Below are 23,254 nucleotides of genomic sequence, written 5' to 3'. Positions count from 1 at the left end.
AATGAGAAAAATCCAACCTTTAATTGAAATAAATTTATTCAGAGAAAAACCAGTCCCTCATGAAGAAATAATTATTTTCAACAAAAACTCGTGCCACTGTTATTGGCACCCCTGGAAATGGTAGTGAGCACAATAATAATAATAATAATAATAATAATAATAATAATAAGTTACATTTATATAGCACCTTTCAAGAAACCCAAGGATGCTTTACAATTATAGACAAGGAAAAAAATAAATAAATAAAAATAATTTTAAGTAAAAAGTCCACCAAATAGGGGTCAGGATGTAATTCCCGTGGTGTAGCAGCCACAGTCCCACCAAAAGGCGCACGAAAACGAGTCCCACATCTCCAGCACCGCCGCCGTGACGCTGTCAGTAACATCACGCCATGGATCCACAAAGTGAGCACAGAAGCACTGCCATGCAAAGCGCTGGTGTGTCCCAAACCGCCTGCACAGCTGCCGTGACGCCATCGAGCAACATTGCTCAGAACATCACGCCAAGCATTAAAGCACAGAGCGCTGGACAACCAAATTCAGTTACAATGTAACTGAAGCTTGTTTCCCATTTAAATTGTGCATTTTTTTGAGTTGATTAGAGTCTATAGGGCTCTGTGTGTGTGTGTGTGTGTGTGTGCGCGCGCCTCATTTACCATGAAATATTATGGCTTTTTAAGTCAGTCTTGGGTGAACAAGGATAATCGTATGTGCTCGTTCGGTGTGGCTGTGGATCACGTAGTAGGAGCATTAAGAATAAACCTAGTTGTGTGACCACATTAAAAAATAAATAAATAAAAAAATTTTTTAAAACCACACACACACTGGTGACTTTGTTGTTTTGAAACCTCTTATTGCGTCTTGAATCTTCAAAACCAGCAGTACAGGCAGAGAATAAACCCTGTAATCAGAGCAGTATATCCTGGGCATTAGTCTAGATTAACCAATAGCGAAGGTGAATTAGTCGAGTGCGTCACTGATTTATTCGTACTCTCCGTCCTCCACTCTGAGGAATTCAGCCTGAAATTATCCTTATACTCCGAGCCTTCATAGTTATTACTGACCCTCAATTTCTTCACCTTTCTCACAAATCAGTCTGCGGCGCTCTCGGCCCCCGAGCTCAAAATCTTATTGGATCTCATTATCGCATGTTATGAGGTACTCTCATAGAGCAGAGAGTTCATCATCACGGGTCCAGCATGGCGGTCCGTGACTTTGCTTTTTTCATATCAAGACTGGGATCAGCACCCTGAGTAACTGACAGTTCCTGTTACTGAGTTGAAATCAGGTCTTCTTTCAAAGAGCAAGTGCTTTTGTAATGTGTGTATCGAAAACGCACATCCTCACACTAGCTTTGACTAAGAACCTATTTAAACTGACGCTAAATGATAATCTACTTGTTCTTTTATCACCAGAAATGTATCTCCTCTAAAGAGTTAAGAAGCAGCAGAGCTCTAAAGACAGCTTGACAGTCATCAGTCTTATAAGGTTAATAGGAAGGTCAACTAATATACAGAATCCAGTCCAATCACTAGGGATTGAGTGTAACAATTCAGGGATTTGAGTTTTACTAATTAATTTCTGTTGTATAAAATATTAACTTGGAATGAACCACAGGACCTGAAATGAACCATCCTATTAATTAAACATCTTACTAACATATTAAATATCTCAGGGAATTTGGAGCACCAGGGCAATGATACAGAAAAGTCCTGACTTTAGGCTTCATCGTAATCATTGTCACATGGGTTTAGTAGGATCAGAGCAGTGGGTGGGTGTTTATCCAACATCTTTATTCTGAACAAATTCCATTTGTATTTGACATTAATTTCCATTAATACATCTGACCATATCCACTTAGGTCCTGGGATTTGATCTCACAACGTTCCATCCAGTCAATTGATCTGTAAGGGAAAAAAAAACACTCGGGGTGGGCTGTTATTGGAAAGTAATTAACGATGGAGTGGTGTGGTGCAACCCAATACGAAACGGAGTCACTGTAACGGACAGTTGTTGTGGTAGCTGTTGTTGTTGTGATAGCTGTTGTAGTAGCTGCTGTTGTAGTAGCAGCAGCTCTTGTTGTGGAAGCTCTTGTAGTTGTAGCTGTTGTAGATGTAGCTGTTGCTATTGTGGTAGCTGTTGTAGTTGTGCTAGCTATTGGAGCTGTTGCTATTGTGGTAGCTGTTGTTGTAGCTGTTGTACTTGTAGATGATGATGTAGTTTTAGCTGCTGTTGTGGTAACTGTTGTAGTAGCTGCTGTTATAGTAGCAGCAGCTGTTGTTATTGTGGTAGTACAATGCCTTGCAAAATTATTCATCCCCCTTAGTGTTTGTCCTGTTTTCTCACGTTCCAAGCTGGAATTAAAATGGATTTTTGGGGGGTAGCACCATTTTTGTTTACAAAACATGCCTACCACTTTAAAGGTGCACATTTGTTTTTGTATTGTAGCACAAACAATAAGATGAAAAAACAGAAATCTGGGGTGTGCATAGGTATTCACCCACCCTCAAAGTCAATACTTTGTAGAGCCACCTTTTGCTACATTTACAGTTGCAAGTCTCTTGGGGTATGTCTCTATTAGCTTAGCACATCTAGCCACTGGGATTTTTGCCCATTCCTCAAGGCAAAACTGCTCCAACTCCTTCAAGTTAGGTGGGTTGCATTGGCGTACAGCAATCTTCAAGTTGTGCCACAGATTCTCAATTGGATTGAGGTCTGGGCTTTGACTTGGCCATTCCAAGACATTTAAATGTTTCCTTTTAAACCACTCCAGTGTCACTTTAGCAGTATGTTTAGGGTCATTGTCCTGCTGGAACGTGAACCTTCATCCCAGTCTGAATCCTCTGGCTGACTCAAACAGGTTTTCCTCCAGAATTGCCCTGTATTTAGTGCCATCCATCTTTCCTTCAGTTCTGACCAGCTTTCCTGTCCCTGCAGATGAAAAACATCCCCACAGCATGATGCTGCCACCACCATGCTTCATTGTAGGAATGGTGTTCTCAGGGTGTTGGGTTTGCGCCACACGTCATTTCCCATGATGGCCAAAAAGTTTAATTTTTGTCTCATTTGACCAGAGAATCTTCTTCCATGTGTTTGAGGAGTCTGCCACATGCTGTTGGGCAAATTCCAAATGTGTTTTCTTCAGCAATGGCTTTTTTCTGTCCACTCTTCCATAAAGCCCCACTCTGTGGGGTGTACAGCTTAAAGCGGTCCTATGGACAGATGCTCCCATCACCGCTGTGGATCTTTGCAGCTCCTTCAGTGTTATCTTTGGTGTCTTTCTTGCATCTCTGATTAATGCCCTCCTTGTCTGGTCTGTGAGTTTTGGTGGGCGGCCTTCTCTTGTCAGGTTTGTAGTGGTGCCGTATTCTTTCCATTTTGCTGTAATGGATTTAATGGTGCTCCCTGGGATATTCAAAGTTTGGGATATTTTTTATAACCCAACCCTGATCTATACTTCTCCACAACTTTGTCTCTGACCTGTTTGGAGGCTCCTTGGTTTTCATGTTGCTTGCTTAGTAGTGTTGCAGAGTCAGGATCCTTCCAGAACAGGTTGATTTATACAGACATCATGTGACCGATCATGTGACACTTTGATTGCACACAGGTGGATCTTAATCAACTAATTACGTGACTTATGAAGTGAATTGGTTGGACCAGCGCTTATTTAGGGGTTTCATACGAAAGAGGGTGAATACCTATGCACACTCCAGATTCCTGGTTTTTTTTCATCTTAATTATTGTTTGTGTCACAATAAAAACAATGTGCACCTTTAAAGTGGTAGGCATGTTGTGTGAATCAAATGGTGCTAACCCTCCAAAAATCCATTTTAATTCCAGCTTGTAATGCGACGAAACAGGACAAACACCAAGAAGGATGAATACTTTTGCAAGGCACTGTTGCTGCTGCTCCTGTTGAGGTAGCTGCTGCTGTTGATGGAGTAGCTGTTTTTGTGGTAGTAGCTGCTTCTGCTGTTGTGGTAGCTGTTGTTATTGTGGTAGTTGCTGCTGCTGCGGTAGTACCTGTCGCAGTAGTAGCTGCTGTTGTTGTTGATGGAGTAGCTGCTGTTGTGGTGGCAGTAGTAGTTGTTGTTATAGAAACTGTTGTAGTAGTAGTTGTTGTTGTAGGAACTGTTGTAGTAGTTGTTGTAGGAACTGTTGTTGTTGTTGTTGTAGTAGTAGTAGTAGTAGTAGTTGTAGGAACTGTACTAGTAGTTGTAGGAACTGTTGTAGTAGTAGTAGTAGTTGTTGTTGTTGTTGTTGTAGGAACTGTACTAGTAGTTGTTGTAGGAACTGTTGTAGTAGTTGTTGTAGGAACTGTTGTAGTAGTTGTTGTAGGAACTGTAGTAGTAGTTGTTGTTGTAGGAACTGTTGTCGTAGTTGTTGTTGTAGGAACTGTAGTAGTAGTAGTTGTTGTAGGAACTGTAGTAGTAGTAGTTGTTGTAGGAACTGTAGTAGTAGTTGTTGTAGGAACTGTAGTAGTAGTTGTTGTAGGAACTGTAGTAGTAGTTGTTGTAGGAACTGTTGTAGTAGTAGTAGTAGTAGTTGTTGTTGTTGTTGTAGGAACTGTAGTAATAGTTGTTGTCGGAACTGTTGTAGTAGTAGTAGTTGTAGGAACTGTTGTAGTAGTAGTAGTAGTAGTTGTTGTAGGAACTGTTGTTGTTGTAGGAACTTGTTGTAGTAGTAGTTGTTGTTGTTGTAGGAACTGTAGTAGTTGTTGTAGGAACTGTTGTTGTTGTAGGAACTGTTGTTGTAGTTGTTGTTGTTGTAGGATCTGTTGTTGTTGTAGTAGTAGTTGTTGTTGTTGGAACTTTTGTTGTTGTAGGAACTGTTGTGGTAGTTGTTGTTGTAGGAACTGTAGTAATAGTTGTTGTAGGAACTGTAGTAATAGTTGTTGTAGGAACTGTTGTTGTAGTTGTTGTTGTTGTAGGATCTGTTGTTGTTGTAGTAGTAGTTGTTGTTGTTGGAACTTTTGTTGTTGTAGGAACTGTTGTGGTAGTTGTTGTTGTAGGAACTGTAGTAATAGTTGTTGTAGGAACTGTTGTAGTAGTAGTTGTTGTAGGAACTGTTGTTGTTGTAGTAGTAGTTGTTATTGTTGTAGGAACTGTAGTAATAGTTGTTGTAGGAATTGTAGTAGTAGTAGTAATAGTTGTAGGAACTGTTGTTGTTGTAGGAACTTGTTGTAGTAGTAGTTGTTGTTGTTGTTGTAGGAACTGTAGTAGTAGTAGTAGTTGTTGTAGGAACTGTTGTAGTAGTAGTAGTTGTTGTTGTTGTAGGAACTGTTGTAGTAGTTGTAGTAGTAGTTGTTGTTGTTGTAGGAACTACTGTTGTTGCAGTAGTAGTAGTTGTAGGAACTGTAGTAGTAGTTGTTGGAACTGTTGTAGTAGTAGTTGTTGTTGTTGTTGTAGGAACTGTAGTAATGGTTGTTGTAGGAACTGTTGTAGTAGTAGTTGTTGTAGGAACTGTTGTAGTAGTAATAGTAGTTGTTGTAGGAACTGTTGTAGGAACTGTTGTAGTAGTAGTTGTTGTTGTTGTAGGAACTGTAGTAGTAGTTGTTGTAGGAACTGTTGTTGTAGTAGTAGTTGTAGTAGTAGTTGTTGTAATAGCTGTTGTTTTAATTGTAGTGTAGCTGTTGTACTAGAAGTTGTAGTAGTTATTGTTGTAGTTGTTGTCTGAAAGACCGAGTGGCTGTGGAAACTGCAGTATACGCAGTGTGTTCAATAGCCCTTATGTATACTAAAATTAGGAACATTCTAGGAGTGGCAGTGATGTAATGTGTTTACAACAATGACTGATTAAAGAAAAAAAGCAGGTTGATGGGAACAAAGGGAAACACATTTTAATCTGTACTTAGAAAAAGTCAGTGGTGAGGTAACTGTCCGATCGTTCACCGTGACACCATAACGACCTGATGTGAAACGTTGGTTTAACTCATAATAATGTGTCTTGTATCGTTTTTTATCAGAAGTTTGTCAATGCCATAAATTTTGTCGCGTCATCAAGACTGTTACTGCACTTAACCTTTTGTGAATCTACATTTCAACATGGAGTAACACTGGGGGTTTTGGAGGGAACGTTCAGGGCTGAAATGCCCCAAATCAGTAAATATTACAATGTTCCATATTTGCCTCGTGTTTAATATTAAAAAAGTTGGATTATTCTCATGCTGAGATCAGAACAGCATGCCATCATGATGCCGAACACATCATTAAAACGTATGAGAAGTCAGATTAGAAGTTATAATCTGCCGTAGTGCTGACTGTTTCAAACTGTGTGTGTGTGACCTTGTTTCCAGGTGCATGCTGCGAGTGTTGGACTCGTTCGGGACGGAGCCAGAGTTTAACCACGCTCACTACGCTCAGTCTAAAGGCCACAAGACTCCGTGGGGCAAATGGAACCTTAACCCTCAGCAGTTCAACACCATGTTCCGTAAGTGTGTGTGTGAGAGAGAGAGAGCGCGAGCGAGCGGGCATGTGTTTCAGGGCCGTTGGCCTGGATTGTCGTCTCAGGTGTTGTAGAGGGTGAAAAGCTCTTTTGTTAAGGTGTAATACATGACATTCTCAATAAGCCTTTGTTTTTTTTTTCCAGGCCAGAAAGAGAACACTCATGACTTTCATTATGAAATGTGTGTGTGTGTGTGTGTGTGTGTGTGTGTGTGTGTGTGTGTGTGTGTGTGTGTGTGTGTGTGGCCTGTTTGCATGTTTCTGCATGTGGTTAGATGCATGTGTAACCCCGATAGCTGCTTCAAGTCCAGACTGCTGTATATAATTGGTGATCTTTTTCTTTCTTTTTTTGAAGCACATCCTGGACTTTTAGTTCACACCAGAGTGGCACTAGTGCATTAATGTGTATTTCCTACTTTCCTGAGTTAATGTCTGGACACATCACCTCGAATGATTTCATCATAAGGCAAACATTAATAGAAACTTGTCCTCCATTAAAACTTGTTCTTGAAAGTAGATTTTTGTTCTTGAGAACAGTTAGATGACGTCGCTTCCTTCTTCAATTTGGAGTGGATGATCCAGTCCACTCACTCATTGCCCACTTTCTTTAGAGCGCATACTAACCCTGGGCAGAAACCCAACCCTTTAACCTTGCAGCATGGTTTTCACAAGCTGTCGGATGTTCTGGTCCATTATCGATGTGACTGCAGATTTACAAGCTGCCGTTCATTCCTGCTTCCGTTCCACCACATCCCACAAGTGCTCTCTTACATACAGATCTGGTCAATGGGAAGACCGTTAATGTGAACTGTATTTTTGGAGCTAGTTTAAGACGACTTGTGCTTTCTGAAATGATGTAGCCATTAAAAGGTTGTACGTGATGAGCAGCAGTAGAGGCAAGGCAAGTTTATTTATATAGCACATTTCATACACAATGGCAGTTCAATGTGCTTTACAGAAGTAAAAACAAAAACAGTAAACAATAGAGAAATAAAATTACATAAAATAATTTTATTTTTATTCTAAAACAATTAATTAAAAGAAAATAATAAGAATTAAAATAATAAAATGAAGTAGTTGTTCAAATAGGAGGAGAAAAAAAAGAAACCAGCAGAATAGAATAAAATAGAATAAAGTTAAAATTAAAGTAAATTTAAAACATGCAGAGAAAGTAAAGATTATAAAAAATGTAAAGAAGACAATATTAATTATTTAACAGAAAGCATCTGAAAACAGCTTGGTGTTTAACCTAGATTTAAAACTGCCAACAGCAGGAGCATTTTTAATGTCCTCTGGCAGTTGGTTCCATAGCTGTACTGCATAGTAGCTAAAAGCTGCTTCACCATACTTTGTTTTAACAACTGGTTTTAATAGTAAATTTTTCTGTTTTGATCTGGTAGATCTGATTGGGTTAGGCCGCTGCAACATATCAGAGAGGTAATTGGGCCCTGTACCATTTAGAGATTTGTACACCAGCAGCAATGCTTTAAAGTCAATTCTGTAGCTTACTGGAAGCCAGTGAAGGGACCTTAGAATTGGAGTAATGTGCTCTGTTCTTTTTGTTCGTGTGAGAACCCTCGCCGCTGCATTTTGAACCAGCTGAAGTCGTTTGATGGTCTTTTTTGGCAGGCCTGTGAAAAGGCCATTGCAGTAATCAACCCTACTAGAGATGAAGGCATCTATTAGTTTTTCCAGATCATTTTTTGACATAAGTCCTCTTAGTTTGGAAATGTTTTTTAGGTGATAAAATGCCGTTTTAGTGATTGCTTTCATGTGACTGTCAAAGTTTAGCTCGCTGTCAATGAAAACACCAAGATTTTTAACCAGTATTAATGTGCTCAAGAACCACAACATTACGCCACCTCCACCAGCCTGAACTGCTGACGCAAGGCAGGTCGAGTCCATGGATCCGTGCTGCTGAGGCCAAATTCTGACTCCGTCATCTGCATGTCATATTCGAGATTCATCAAATCAGGCAACATTTTTCTGTCTTTAACTGTCTGGTTTCAGTGAGTCTAAGCTTTGTGTATAATCTGTTTCCTGTTGTTGGCTGATAGGAGTGTGACTTGTCTAGTGAGGTATAGCATTTCAAAGTCCCCTAACCTCAAACCTCTGCTTGTTTTTATTACATCTCAGTACTATCAAATTCTTGATTCTGATTGGTCAGAAAGTCAGTTATAACTTTAACGGTTGATCATCAACACTATTCCAGCTCACTCCCGGTCATGCTTCATAACAGGTTTATAAATTAAAGTAAGTCTGGAGAGTCCCTCCATAAATGCTAAATAAACTATAATGTCCTTACTTCACCTTCTTAACATTTCAGGGTTTTAATCTGTTTATGTTGGGACATCAAGGGACGTCGTCCAAGTCCCTTTGTTAGTACTGTGTTGCTATAGAAACAGTAACCTATTAGAACAAGGTGGTTGTTGTAAACTTGTGGTTTTGCTTGCAGTGTGAACAACCATTCGAGGAAAATTAGTCAACGCCTTCTGACCAATCACAAGGAAAGATTCAACAGTGCTGAAGATTTTTCAGGATTTGATTTTTAAAAAAAAAGATAGACGAGTCAATAACCTGATATTAACAGGCTGCTAGTGTCCTTGTGTGCGCGTGTGTGTGCGTGTGAGAGAGGAGGACAGAGACACTCATTTAAGAGAAGGAAATGAAATCAATCCTCCTTTTTTGTCCTCTCCTTCTTTCTGCTTTTTTTTCCCTATTTATTTTGATTTATAGTAGAGAAAGTTTCCAAGTGAGGAAAGGAAAAAAGAATGCTTGGACAAGGCCATTTGCTCGGATCACTGAAATGATCACTGCATTCAGATGTGTGCTGCTGATTGTGATTCCACTTGACGGGTTGTGTATGTGTGTATGTATGTATGTGTGTGTGCATGCGTGCGCGCTGGGGGGGGGGGGGGGTTCCATTTATATTGCCATTTCCAATTTCCACAAATTTACACAGATTGGATTATGGGCCGGCTGGCTTCTGAATCTCATCCCACACCCTGATTGGATCTGATGGCAGCAGCAGCATAGTCCAGATGCTCTCTTGGGGCAAACTATCTCACACACACGCACGCACACAGGCTCCATATCTAATACTGTAGACAACTCCTAAGGAATTACATTGCCTGTCATGTGCGTCTGGCTCTTAAATTCGGTGTGTGTGTGTAAGATAACTCAGTAACCGAATTAACACTTGCACTCCATTTAGGTCAAAAGGACAGAAAAATAATAGGAAAAGCTTTGAGAAACTGAGCAGCTACAACCTAAAGAGCTGGCCACTTTATTAGGAACACCATCCACTTGCCGTTTTATGCAGTTCTCTAATCAGCCAATCCCTTGACTGCAGCACGATGCATCAAATGAAGGGCTTCAGTTAAATGATGTTCGCTTCAAACATTAGAATGGGAAAAAAAATTTGATCTCAAAGTGTGACTTTCTTTCACTGTGGCATGGGTGTTGGTTTGAGCCAGTTGGACTGGTTTGAGTATTTTAGAGAGGTCGGAGGAAAACAGCCAGGCAGGGGTGGGTTTCCCAAAAGCCTCTTAATGCTAAGGGCATCTTAACTAGGAGAGAGTGTGTTCATTGTGCTGCTCGCTCGACCATTTAACGATGACCTTTGTGCTACGATGCTTTTGGGAAACTCTGCACAGGTTGGTTCGAGCTGCCAGGAAGGATATAGTAACTCGTAGAATCACTCTTTACAACCGTGGTGAGCAGAAAAGCATCTCAGCATGTAACAGAAGACCACATTGGTTTCCATTCCTGCCAGCCAAGAACAGCAATCTTAGAATCAAGAACAAGTTTCCTATTCAAGTGGCCGGGGAGTGTAGGTCTGCTAAGGTAGGCGACTTGTAAGGAATAAAACACTCCTGAAAAGTATTTTTTGATACGCGTTTTATTCCTCTTATACCACAGCGACTTGCCACCGATTGCAATTTGATTATAAGTTGCATTTAATGTTCTGAAACGTCAACAAGTGGTCCACTTATATAATGTATAACAGATATAAACAGTTGTACCCTCACCAGTTTGTCTTTTTTTTTTGGTCTCTCTTGAAGTTAATTTAAAAAACAGTTACTGCGAAACCCGAGAACACAAACTCTTCTGGCCAAACAAACGCTAATGTTCTAATGGTAACATTAAGCAGTCTACAGCAAAATAGACTGTAATTCTGTAATGCGATGTCCGTTTCTAATCAGTGAACATGGGTGAAGTTTCTCACAGATGGCACCGAAGTGAAACTGCCAGCTCGCTATTACCCAGACGACCTTTTGGTCCCTTGTTCCCATAGTAACCATGTCTCACTTGGCAATCTTGGGTTAGCCCGTGTTCATTTCCCTCCTGTACAGACACATCTAATACGAGCGCTCAGACGCTGTTTTCTTAACCCTTATATTCGTTTTCATAACATTTCCTTGACATAATGACTGTGTATCATTTTACAAACCATTTTCTTCTCCTCTTTTAGGCTCAAACAGATCATGTAATCCATATCAATTCATTTTCACACATTCGATCTATTTGTTGCCTTGTTTTGCAACATATCTTAATGCACCCTTTCTCCACTCTGATTCTGTATCCTTCTTGCAGCTCACACTCCTGATAACAGTTTCCTGGGCTTCGTGGTGGAGCAGCACCTGAACGCCAGCGACATCAAACACATTGACGACGTCAAGCGCCAGAACCAGTCGCTCGTCTACGGGAAGGTCGATAACTTCTGGAAGGTATGTTCCATCGGTTTATAGAATGATGACAATAAATAAAACTTGGTCACTTTCTTTGGTCAAGTCACAGAATCTCGATTGGAATATTTAACCCTCTGGGATCGAGAGCTTCGCCGGCGAAGCTCGACAGGTTTAGAATGACTAGGTAATGTATTTAGATAAATATCTTTGTGATTTTTTTTTTTTATCATATAAGCATGATAAACATATTGACAAACTTTATGCTTTACACTTTCCTATGTGTCCACTGCCAAATAATATTATAGTTTTTAAATTACCTAAATTAGATAAAACATAAAACTTGTCACCTTACTCAATCACACGAGTTGGAGCGCTGAGCGTGCACTTGCGCATGCATAAAAGACGGTTCACATGTTAACAGCATGATAATCACTTTCACTGTTTCGGTTTCAACTGGTTTCTCTTTCGCTGTGGGAACGCCCACCATAAACAGGATAAAATCTGTCAGACATAGTTTAGGCTATTTGGAGGTAAAATTTGTTGTGAGATGGCATGCTGATTTTATGCACTTCGGATGATTCAGGACAGCGATTTGATTCATGATTCATTTCATGATTCAGGACAGTGATTCAGTTCAATCTTGAGAACTGCGACACTGATAATGAGCGGTGGATTTTTGTTTGTTTTTTTTTAACTTTGACTTGATCCAACCAAAGATCAACTCGAGTAAGTATAAATATTTCTTCTATTCCGGTCGGCAGCCACCAGACAAAGTCCATGCCAAAATTTCAGGCAGAGCCGTATGACACGCTGAAGTTGCCTCTCCAGGGTGCGCTAGCCTGGGTGGTATATGTGGAGAAACTGGTTTGCCCATGTCCCAGAATCCCCCTCTCAGTCTTACTGGTAGAGTCTGAAGGAAGGGTGTAGCCAGTACGTTCGGGACCAGTTTGACTGCAGGAGTTGCCAGCGGCTGGATTACCACCATGCTGCCTACAGGACTCCACTCCAGATTTCTGTCAGGGTTGACTCCCTTAGCCTTTGGCTATCCCTAGCCGCCCACAAGGCAGTGGGGCTATTTGCACGTGGCATAGCAAGGCCGTATCCCTGGCCGAGGGAGGCGATAGGTGTGCTAACATCTGCCCATGGTGTCCAACCAGGCTAGTGGAGGGAAGGAGGCACCTTACCTCTCCATTCTAGACCGGCTTCAAGCTAGGTCTGGCCACACCCTTCTTCTATTTATTATGAGTGTATCGGTTGATATGTGTGCGCTGTAGTGCATACACAGGAAAAATGACTGAGCAATTTTTCCAGAGTTAAAAGTATTTTCCGTAAAAATAGTTAATTTTTCTCTATTTTGAGTTTAGAGAGTAAAATTTGGAATTAGAGTAAAATTACAGAGTAATTGTGTAACGAAGTAACAGAGTTGGTTGTGGCTCTGAACTGAGTAAAATAGTACAAGAGTTAATTTCAAGACATACTGAATAGAGTCAAATACCAGATAAATGACGCTGTTGTAAAAAGCAGTTTTAGAACTGTGTTGGAATGTGTGACAAAACATGACCTTACCCATTGTGATGGGATTAAGAGTTAATCTGATGGGATTAAGAGTTGGCAGTGGGAGGGGTTTTCACTCTTCTCATTGAATGGAATGGAATTTTTTACTCTTCTCATTGAATACCCCTCCCACTGCCAACCCTTTATCCCAAAACAATAGGGCATTAATTTTCTGATGGCCAGTTAATTGTCCAAATCAATGGAGCAGATTTAAGTTTTTGTGCTTGATACATTCCTAAGACTGAACAGAATCACCTCAAGTGACCAGAACAGTTCGCCACAATGGGTAAGGTCATGTTTTTTCACACATTCCAACACAGTTCCAAAACTGCTTTTTACAACATCTTTATTTATGTTTTTTTTAAAGTACAACCATGGCATACATACTACATAGATATTATTGTAGCTGAACTTGTGCTGAATACAAAAAAGTCATATTACTTTGAAAATACTGCTTAGATTTGTTGAAATTGACAACAAAATCAGAGCATACCAAAATCATTAGAGTGCCAGAAAATACCCTCAGACCCCAGAGGGTTAATATTCGCTCGATTTTATTTCCATTTGCTCAATAGACTATATTATGCAAATTAGTTATGATGTAATGATACCTTACAGCAGTCTTTTAGTAGGGGTTTCCAAAAACAGGGCAATGAGAGAAACTCATTTTTGTTAAAATTATTATTATTATTAGAAATATTGTGTTTCAGGGAAAACTCTACTCTGAAACACATGAGATGTTGATATTCAATGTTTGCGATTAATAATTTCGGTACTGATTTGTTGGTTGGTGCTGGATTTATTATTGTTCTTATTCATGTGAGAGTTTAGTGGTTGTGTATCATGCTGATGTCACAGGAGAAGTGTCGCTCATGCAATGAAAATATTCAACAATCAGACATTCAAACAGCAGGTTTTGGTCTAGATAATGCTGTGCTCAGCTTCTGTTTCCAGAGTGACGTTCAACATCATGACTTGGATTAATGAGAAATATTCTGGACCTCAGAACACAGCTAAGCTATTGAGGTATTTTACCCACGTGACCAAGTCACGTGACGCAGCCATTTTGGACGGCACGCTTAAGTCCTTCAGTGCAAGGCGGTATGAGATGGTGGAGACCTTTGCACATTTTAACAAGAAAGTAAGCTGTGATTCGTGTTAAATTGGATCTGTCTTTTATCACAAACACTGTACCCAGCCTTGGTATGGAGCCCTGTTTATTTATTTCTGTGTCCCGTTTCTTTCTAGCCTTTGTTATTGCGTTTTATGTCTGATGTCTGCTACATGCAACCCTAGACAAATTAACACTGCCTTGTTTCACTGCTCAGATGGGTTAACAAACACTGACCCATTTACTTTTTGCTATATATTTTATCAAAATTGCGTTAACTGATAAACTAACCTGAAATGAAATGATCACTGCAAAGTCTGGAGTACTCTGTTGGCTCCCAATCCTGTCTCTTCACAGCTGCAATCCATTTGGCCCTCTTGTCTGGGTCAGTAGGAAACCGGTAGTGATGTGTCGGTCGTGAACGATCCGGTTCAAAGAGCCGGCTCTTTGAAGTGAACGACGGGAGCCGGCTCTTCGGTGGGAGCCGAGTTGGGGAGCCGCATTAGTTTTTTGTCCTTAGGTGCCTCAGAGAGAGAGAGAAACTTTCACAAAAAAAGTTGCTGTCCGATTGCGTCTTTGTGTTGTCTATTACCTTTCAAAGGAAAAAAAGTAGCATGGTGTATGCCTACTTTTTTTGGTTGGGGGGGGTTGATGTCATTCACAGCTGCAAAAATACGAAAATTGGTGTAATGCTTAAAGCTGTGGAGCGCAGGGGAGAGGAGTCTGTGAGGCACCTGAGGAGGGGAAAATCAGCGGTGTATTTTATATTGGTAATATAACACAGTTTTGCATTATGTTTGTGAGAAAATAATTTATTAATTGGTAAGTAAGTTTTGTTTCTATAGCTAGAACATTGTTACACTGCTATACTTTACAAAGCTTTACAATGGCTACAAAAACTAAAAAATAAAATGGAAAACATCCTATTGATAAAATATAAATCTCATCTCATCTCATTATCTCTAGCCGCTTTATCCTGTTCTACAGGGTCGCAGGCAAGCTGGAGCCTATCCCAGCTGACTACGGGCGAAAGGCGGGGTACACCCTGGACAAGTCGCCAGGTCATCACAGGGCTGACACATAGACACAGACAACCATTCACACTCACATTCACACCTACGGTCAATTTAGAGTCACCAGTTAACCTAACCTGCATGTCTTTGGACTGTGGGGGAAACCGGAGCACCCGGAGGAAACCCACGCGGACACGGGGAGAACGTGCAAACTCCACACAGAAAGGCCCTCGCCGGCCATGGGGCTCGAACCCGGACCTTCTTGCTGCGAGGCGACAGCGTTAACCACTACACCACCATGCCACCCTAAAATATAAATAGTAATGTAATTAATTAACTAGTTAATTGCAGCAATTAAATCAAAAATAAAATCTCAGGAGCCGTTTGGGAGCCGAAAGAGCCGGCTCCTTATAGTAAGAAGAGCCAAAAGAGCCGGCTTCCGAAAAAGAGCCGAAATTCCCATCACTAGAAACGGGTAAAAGGAGCGTCCTGCACGCTGTCCCTGTCTGTTGTGGCAGCCCACAGCACAACAAGCAAACACCATGGTTATTTATAAAGTGCTTACTGACAAATTAATCTATCCTAGGTGTCTGTAACACGTTTTTTTTCAAGCTGGTTCTCCCTCTCTGTCTGCAGCGTTAGTATGTAGCTTGACGTTCAAAATGGCGGACACCGGGGCGTCACGTGACCCTGTGACGTCAGGTGAAATTCCTCAATACGTCATGTTACAGCTCAGCTAGTTAGCAATGTACATTTTGAAGAGGTGTCCCATCCCCCAAACAAATGTTTCTTCTCATTCTCATTAGTCAAAGGCCATTTGCTGAGAAATCCATGTGTTATAAGAGCCCATCAGGTATTTAGATTTCCTTGCGTGCTGTAACCCAAGCACAATAAAACCATCGTCTTTCTTTTACACTGACGTCTGTTTTAGAAACTTGAAAACACCACCACGGAAAAGTGATTTCTTCAACTCAGTGGTTCCACCACGTTGCATCCAAACGGCGTCCAGTTTCTCTTTCACACATTTCTCCATCGTGAGCTCATGCCTGGTGTTGCCATTAAGACCCACAGCTCTCTGTTTAAGAGCGTGTGGGTCAGTGGCCACTCGGAGATTTAGCTTTCGGCATTCATGTGGAAAATGTACAGGACGATCCAACCACTTCAGAGTCCTGTTAAAATTTTACCCTGTAACCGACGAGCTAAAGCAAAAAAACAAACTGTTCATGTTTATTCTTCAAGAATGTATTTACTTAAGGTGCTGATCTGAAGGTTCTGTTTGACTTCAGTTCTCCCCAAAAACACACTCTTTAATCCTGCCAAAGCAAATGATTAACTAATGATTAAGCTGAATTCATTTAATAGATACTATTGGCACCCTTGAAGAGGACAGGCAAATATGCTATAAACTAGATGTTTCTGGACTTCCTGATCTCAAATCTTTAGAGAAAACCGAATCTAAGCAGCTTTTCTATGGCGCATTGGGTCACATGATCACTTTCTAACCTTCCTTAGAGGCTTGGTGCTGTATTTTTTTTTTATTTTTCTTATTCGTTCAATGGTCCCCGTCAGTTCGACGATGGGGAACCCGCATAGCCCTTTGGTGGTGCTTGCGTCTCTGTTCTGCCATAGATGTCAGCTTGGCTTCACAGAGTTGCATCCCCTCATAGAGCTGCTATCTCCAGGCCTGGTGGTCCAAGGAAGTTCTAAACCAGGACTGGCTGTCAGATCCAAAGATTTTGAGATCTTTCTTAACACGCAGTCTTTCCATCTCTTCCTTGGTCTTCCCCTAGAATGTATGCCATGTCTCAATTCTCCAAGCAGCAATTGCTTGGGAATTCTATTGTCATCCATCCGGGATACGTGGCCAAGCCATCGGATCTTGTTGCCTCTGAGAATGGTCTCTATCCTTGTTGTTTTTGCCCATTGCAGCACTTCACGCGCTACCACCATTTCACATTTAGGATCTGATGGAGAGATCTTTGATGAAACATCTCAGGACGGTGGATATGATGGGCTAAGGTGGGCCATGAGCCATAGAGAAGAGATGGCAGGACTACGGCTTTGTATACAGATAACTTGGTGCGTATAGAGATCTTGCAGTCACGTGACCGAAAAGTACACAACCGCCATCTTGTCGGTCAAAAACACCGCTGAATACTGCTGCACTCGTGTACAGAATGGATCAATTTCAACCGACGGACTACACGGCTCATTTTTCTAATGAACAGATAACTAGATATATGTCTAAAATAAACGATCTACAGATTAGTGACCCTTATGGCTTTCCGGACGGAGTTTTCACGACCGGATTTTGAACTGCCAGCGGAATACCCGGACGTGTATAATTACCTCATTAACTTTCCCTCGCTGTTCAGTGGTGAAGCACTGCGTGCTTATAAATCTCTGGACAGTTATCTTTACAGAAATTCAGGATTTGTCAGCGACTCAGATGTGGCATCTTGTAAACAAGAATCCTCATTGGACAGGTAAGTCACTTAAGTATTACTAGTACTGATACTAGATGCACTGACCAGCCGATTATAGAATAGAATAATGTAATTCTAGCTGTAATTCCAAATCGTCCGTCTTGTTTACATGGATCTGGCGTTGGAGAGGTAGAGGCTTAGCAGTGGAGATTTGAGTGGCTGTTTTCTGAGCTTAGTCAACAGGCCGGCTCTGCAGCCTCGCTTTTGCTTCCGCTCCCGGCGCTGCCTCCTTCGCTTTGCTTCCGATAACAATCCACAGAGACCCCGCTGGTCTCACTATCTCGTCAGGAATGTTTTTTTTTTTCTCGTCCAGAATGTTGTGCATGCGATGGAAATCGCTACAAACCGTCATTTTCTGCTGGAAACCAATGTCCAGTAAGTCCATATGATTGTAGTGGATATTGAAGTCCGGTACAGACGAACAACACGCAAAAATACACACAAAAAACATAAAAAACGTGCACAGGTAGGGAGAGCTTGTAGCCGCAGCCGTTGTAGTAGAATTGTATATAGTAGGGTTTTCCAGAAGAAAAGGTAAAAGCAGAAGTAGAAGTAGAAGGCGGAATATGGCGTTTGACCGACAAGATGGCGTCTGTCACAATCTGGATCGGCTGTGACGTCACATGCAAGTGCTCCATAGTGAGGCCTTTCCTCTCCCAGCACCTGGATCATAAAGCATTAAAGGCTGCTGCACCTCGAGAAACTCTCCTCTGAATCGCTGCATCGAGTGACATGCCATCTGACATATTACCTCCAAGATATGTCATATCTTGGAGGTAATATGTCAGATGGCACGTCACTCGATGCAGCGATTCAGAGGAGAGTTTCTCGAGGTGCAGCAGCCTTTAATGCTTTATGATCCAGGTGCTGGGAGAGGAAAGGCCTCACTATACGCACCAAGTTATCTGTATACAAAGCCGTAGTCCTGCCATCTCTTCTCTATGGCTCATGGCCCACCTTAGCCCATCATATCCACCGTCCTGAGATGTTTCATCAAAGATCTCTCCATCAGATCCTAAATGTGAAATGGTGGTAGCGCGTGAAGTGCTGCAATGAGCACGCTTTAGTTGGAAGCCATCAATCTTAATGGCTGGAGGATGGTCACACTGGACATGCATTACCTCTGAGTAAACACGTTTTGAAATGTGTTTTGGGGGGAAAAAAGTGGTATGTCTTTAAAAATAATATCTATCTTTTGCTTGTGCTGTGACGTGTGATCTCATTACAGTGATTCCGGGACATGACACAGCAGCGTACAAAGCTACGTGTCGTTACGGACACATCGTTTGTTATTATAATATCGATGCGCTTCCAAGCACATGTAGTTAACTCAAATAAGTGAAGGATGCTGAGGACAAACGGCGGCAATTTGATTAACTCTTTGCGTCTCTTGTTGTAAAGAGCATCTGCTTTATCTGTAAAGCAGCAAGCAATGAGTTTAGTTCGTTATATGCTTGTAAACAGTACATGTACCGGAGAAACTTCGAGAAGTTAATGAATTATTGATCAAGAATCCAGTCGTGACTCACCGTTTTATGAAACGTTGTAGTCGGCCATGACTGAAAGTGGACAGGAAGTTATTAACGGCACTGTGTGATGTGAACTTAACATTTTTTTAAATAACCTTTTAAAAGGTCATGATATACACATACATACACTTGTCTGAGCTGTGATGATCGCAATGACGTCTTTTTTTCCTGTATATGACACCGAAGCACACCTTATATAGCTCTATAGGAAGTGTGTGTGTGGGGGGGCAAGGGTCAAAATTCACAGTAATAGCAATAAGGAAGTCTGAGAGAATGTGTGTAAGTGAATGTGTGAAACCCTGACTGTTCGCTAACACAGTCATCTATTTATAAGTGTGTGTGTTAGTCAGTCTGGCCAATGACTGTCTTTTATTAGCATTTCAAAAGCCTGCAGACATATCCTCTCATCTCTGTCCAGATAACCTGGTGTGTACACACACAATCTCTCTCTCTCTTTTATACCCTTTCTGTATATGCATCTCATGATCTCTCCCTGCTCTTTTATGGCTCTATAAAACTGCTTTATTCTCTTTAATTAAAATGCTCTCCTGAGACTGGGATCCTATGCTCTTGCTTCTGTGCAACTCCCTTCTCTTACATGCTCTCTCTCACACACACGCGCACGAGGGGGCTTTTCTTGAAGTTCTATTTGATGCTGGGATCCCGGTTTTCAGCTCAGATTGGCCGAGTTTGAACAACAGTCTCAAGGTTTCACGCACACTGCGTGCTGTACACCACATTGTGTTATTTTTTTACATTATATTTTTGACCAAGTGTTTGTGAGACTACAAATAATGCAGTTTGAAATCGTGTGTGAACATGTTCAACCGCAGGCGGTCATGTTTGTGTATTATGTGTGACCGTGTGCTCAGAAGCTTAGTGGTATCCTCAGAAATGACTCATATCTACCAGCATGTTCTCATCAACTCGATGTGAGAACGATGCTCAATAACGTTCAGCGGCCTGTAGGATACGTCCCGCACATAGACGCTGGCATCGTGCTCAATTCCAGGCAACACTTCAGCGTTGCATTGAAGAGGAATTAATAACATTTTCGTTGTAATTTTCTTCGTTCATAATGGACAGGAAACCGGATATATTCGCCCCTATCATGGCGAATTCGAATCCTGATGATGCCACAGCCATCTGTAGCCGGGAGTCAAGAGGGAAGAATTGGCCATACTCTCAATGTGTGACGGATGATATACTCCCGCTCCCTGTCAATCAGAGCAACACTTGCAAATCATGGGTGTCTGTGAGCTCATGTATGTGGAAGAGGGTAGATAGCACTTTCCTCTGAGTGTACTGTGACGCAGCGTGAACAGCATGTCTTAGGCTTAGCATGTATTAGCATTCACCCTTCTTGTTGGTAGCTGTTGTATGGTGGGGGAGAACTCGCTGGCGGGTGGGGTAATTGATTATAATCATTTTCAAGTTCCTGCGGTATGAAAGGAATAAAATGCTTCAGGACATTCTGTTGTAGGAAAATAATCAACTTTAGGGTGGTAACAGTAACTCGGCCTTGCGTCAGGCTACATCACACCTCCTGTTCTCGAATGTTTTCATATAACAGTGCATCTTGTCACACATCTTTTTTACTTAGTTTGCTATTTGGCATTTTCAAGGATTAGTCTGCAAACATAAACACCTCCACTCAGTATGTGTAAGCTAATGCACGTCGCTCATCATGGCACTCCTCATTTTTGGACTTTGTTCAAGCAAAGCCCTTTTCAGGGATCTTCTAAAATATCCACACTGTAGTACTTTTATTAATCCGCTTAATTCGGCTTAGTGCTTCACTGTGCATTAACAGTAAAATGAATTGTCTCTGTATTTACAAGCTCAATCGTGCTTGTATAATCTTGTAAAATGTCCCAACAATCACATGTAAAAATATAACTGCAAGTAGTAGCAGTTAAGGGGGCCAAGCACTTTCTGTCCCCACAGCGTAGCGACAGTAGAAGAACAGAAGCCTTTATGACGGTCAGTGCTCGGTCGCTCCCAAGGATGTACAATAAACTTGAAGGCAAAACATCAAGCCATTGCTGAGATATTACTTAATTTCCTGCTTTCACTAGCCTTCCCAAGTTGCAAATGAAGACAGTCACCTTGTTGATAAGAGAGCTCAATGGAGAATGGCCAGACTGGTTCAAGCTGACAGAAAGGTCACAGTAACTCCGATAACAAGTCTGTACAATTGTAGTGAGAAGAAAAGCATCTCAGGATGCATGTCAAACCTTGAGACGCATTAGCTACAACAGTAAGAAGACCATGTCGAGTTCAGGTTCACCAAAAGTGTCCAGTTGAAGACTGAGGAGAAAAAAGTAGACAGGTCTGATGAATCTTAATCTCATCTGAGGCATACAGATAGTAGGGTCAGAACCTGGTGTCAACAGCATGAATCTATGGATCCAACCTGCCTTGCATCAACAGTCCAGGCTGGTGGAGGTTGTGTAATGGTGTGGGGAATGTTTTCTTGGCACACACTGAGCCCGTTAATAGCAGTCAGTCATCACTTGAAGTATTGTTGCTGACCATATGTATCCCTTCATGGCCATGATTTACCATCTACTTCTTGTATGATGATGCACCACGTCATCTCAGACTGGTTTCATGAACATGACAATGAGTTCAGTGTTCTTCAGTGGCCTTCCCAGTCACCAGATCTGAGTTCAAGAGACACCTTTGGAATGTGGTAGAGCAGGAGATTCACAGCATGAAAGTCTCATTATATCTAGCCACTTTATCCTGTTCTACAGGGTCGCAGGCAAGCTGGAGCCTATCCCAGCTGACTACGGGCGAAAGGTGGGGTACACCCTGGACAAGTCGCCAGGTCAGCACAGGGCTGACACATAGACACAGACAACCATTCACACTCACACCTATGGCCAATGTAGAGCCACCAGTTATCCTAATCTGCATGTCTTTGGACTGTGGAGTTCAGTGTTCTTCAGTGGCCTTTCCAGTCACCGGATCTGAGTTCAAGAGACACCTTTGGAATGTGGTAGAACAGGGAATTCACAGCATGAAAGTGCACCTGAAAAATCTGCAGGAACTGCATGATGCAATTATGTCAACATGGACCAGAATATCAAAAGAACATTTCAAACCTCTTGTGGAATCCAATACCATGAAGAATTGAGGCTGTTTTGAGAGCAAAGAGAGGTCCTTGCCCATTTGGTGACTTTGGTAGGAAATGCATTTGTAGGTTATGAATGAAATGTCACACACATTAAATATATGAGAAAGAAGGGGTTTTTGGACTGGACTCACAACACTGTCATCCAGATTTTGTGGTGATGTTTACAATCTTTGGTCAGCATGTAGCATATGGCCAACAGTTTGTTGACACCCATATGCGCTTGTTGAACATCTCATTCCAGATTTAGTCCTCCTTTGCTGTTTTAATAAGCTCCACTCTTCTGGAAAGACTTTCCATTAGATTTTGGGGCATGGCTGTGGGGTTTTGCTCATTCAAGCATGAGCGCATTAGTGAGGTCAAGGTCAGGTAAGTGCTCTCAGGTGAGAATGCCTGGGGTGCAATCGGCGTTCCAGTTCATCCCAAACATTCTCATTGGGGTTGAGGTTGCTCAAGTTCTTCCCCGCCATCCTTGACAAAGCATGCCTTCATGGACCTTGTCTTGTGCACAGGGGCATCGTCATGCTGGAACATGTTTGGGCTAGGCCCGTTAGTTTCAGTGAAGAGAAACTGCATTGCAGAGATATCCTAGGCAAGTGTGTGCTGCCAACTTTGTGGCAACAGTTTGAGAGAGGTCCATATATGGGTGTGATGGTTAGGTGTCCACAAACTTTAAGCTAAATAGTGTGCATCACACCCTTGCTGAGAAATTCCCTCACTTCCTGTTTGGCAGTTTGGTTTGTGTGTTATGGATGTCCCATATATCAAAAATCAGAGAGAGAGTTTTGTTTGGCTTGGTTGCACCATGCTGCTTTCCAAATTTGTTGCTGATCAGGTGAAATTTTAGGCAGGAGAAGCGACAAAAACGTTTGGGGGGGGGAATCAAAATGGTGGGAAATACCATATGGCATAGATTTAACACCATGGTGTCTGTTGAACTTGACTTGACCCAAAGAATCAGAAGATAGTTTCTACAACCTTTCACTGCGGCGTTATTATTGTTAACGCGTGCCAAAATTTGCCCTGTTGGTTTCAGTAGCGGACTTGAGTGGTGAATACCAAAATTGCTATAAAGCTAGCTGAGATTGTCCTCCATCACTGTGCCAAATTTCATAAAAAGCATGCAAAGCGGTGGGCTGCCGCCGACTCCCATTGTGGAAGTATAATGCAGTACGTACAATTCCAGTACAGTGCTGATGCATCTGCGGTGCTTGGCCGCCTAATAAACCATGTTTTTATAAAATATGAAACTATTATCCAGAGATCACTAGTTCGAATCCTGATGATCC

At 41.7% G+C, this 23,254-nt stretch overlaps 1 protein-coding gene across 3 annotated transcripts in view; it reads left to right on the top strand.

Moving 5' to 3' along the window:
- mgat5 (alpha-1,6-mannosylglycoprotein 6-beta-N-acetylglucosaminyltransferase) overlaps positions 1–23,254 on the top strand; it is a 209,234-nt gene that overhangs the window by 160,099 nt on the left and 25,881 nt on the right. For all 3 annotated transcript variants that reach the window (XM_060911817.1, XM_060911818.1, XM_060911819.1), the window contains 2 exons: positions 6,295–6,428; positions 11,039–11,172. In XM_060911817.1, the coding sequence (XP_060767800.1) occupies positions 6,295–6,428; positions 11,039–11,172 (268 nt within the window). The remainder of the gene's footprint in view (positions 1–6,294; positions 6,429–11,038; positions 11,173–23,254) is intronic.

This window comes from Neoarius graeffei, chromosome 27, assembly GCF_027579695.1.
Source record: "Neoarius graeffei isolate fNeoGra1 chromosome 27, fNeoGra1.pri, whole genome shotgun sequence".
Lineage (NCBI taxonomy): Eukaryota > Metazoa > Chordata > Actinopteri > Siluriformes > Ariidae > Neoarius > Neoarius graeffei.
Note: the sequence above shows the minus strand (reverse complement) of the source record. Positions and strands in the feature narration are given on the sequence as shown.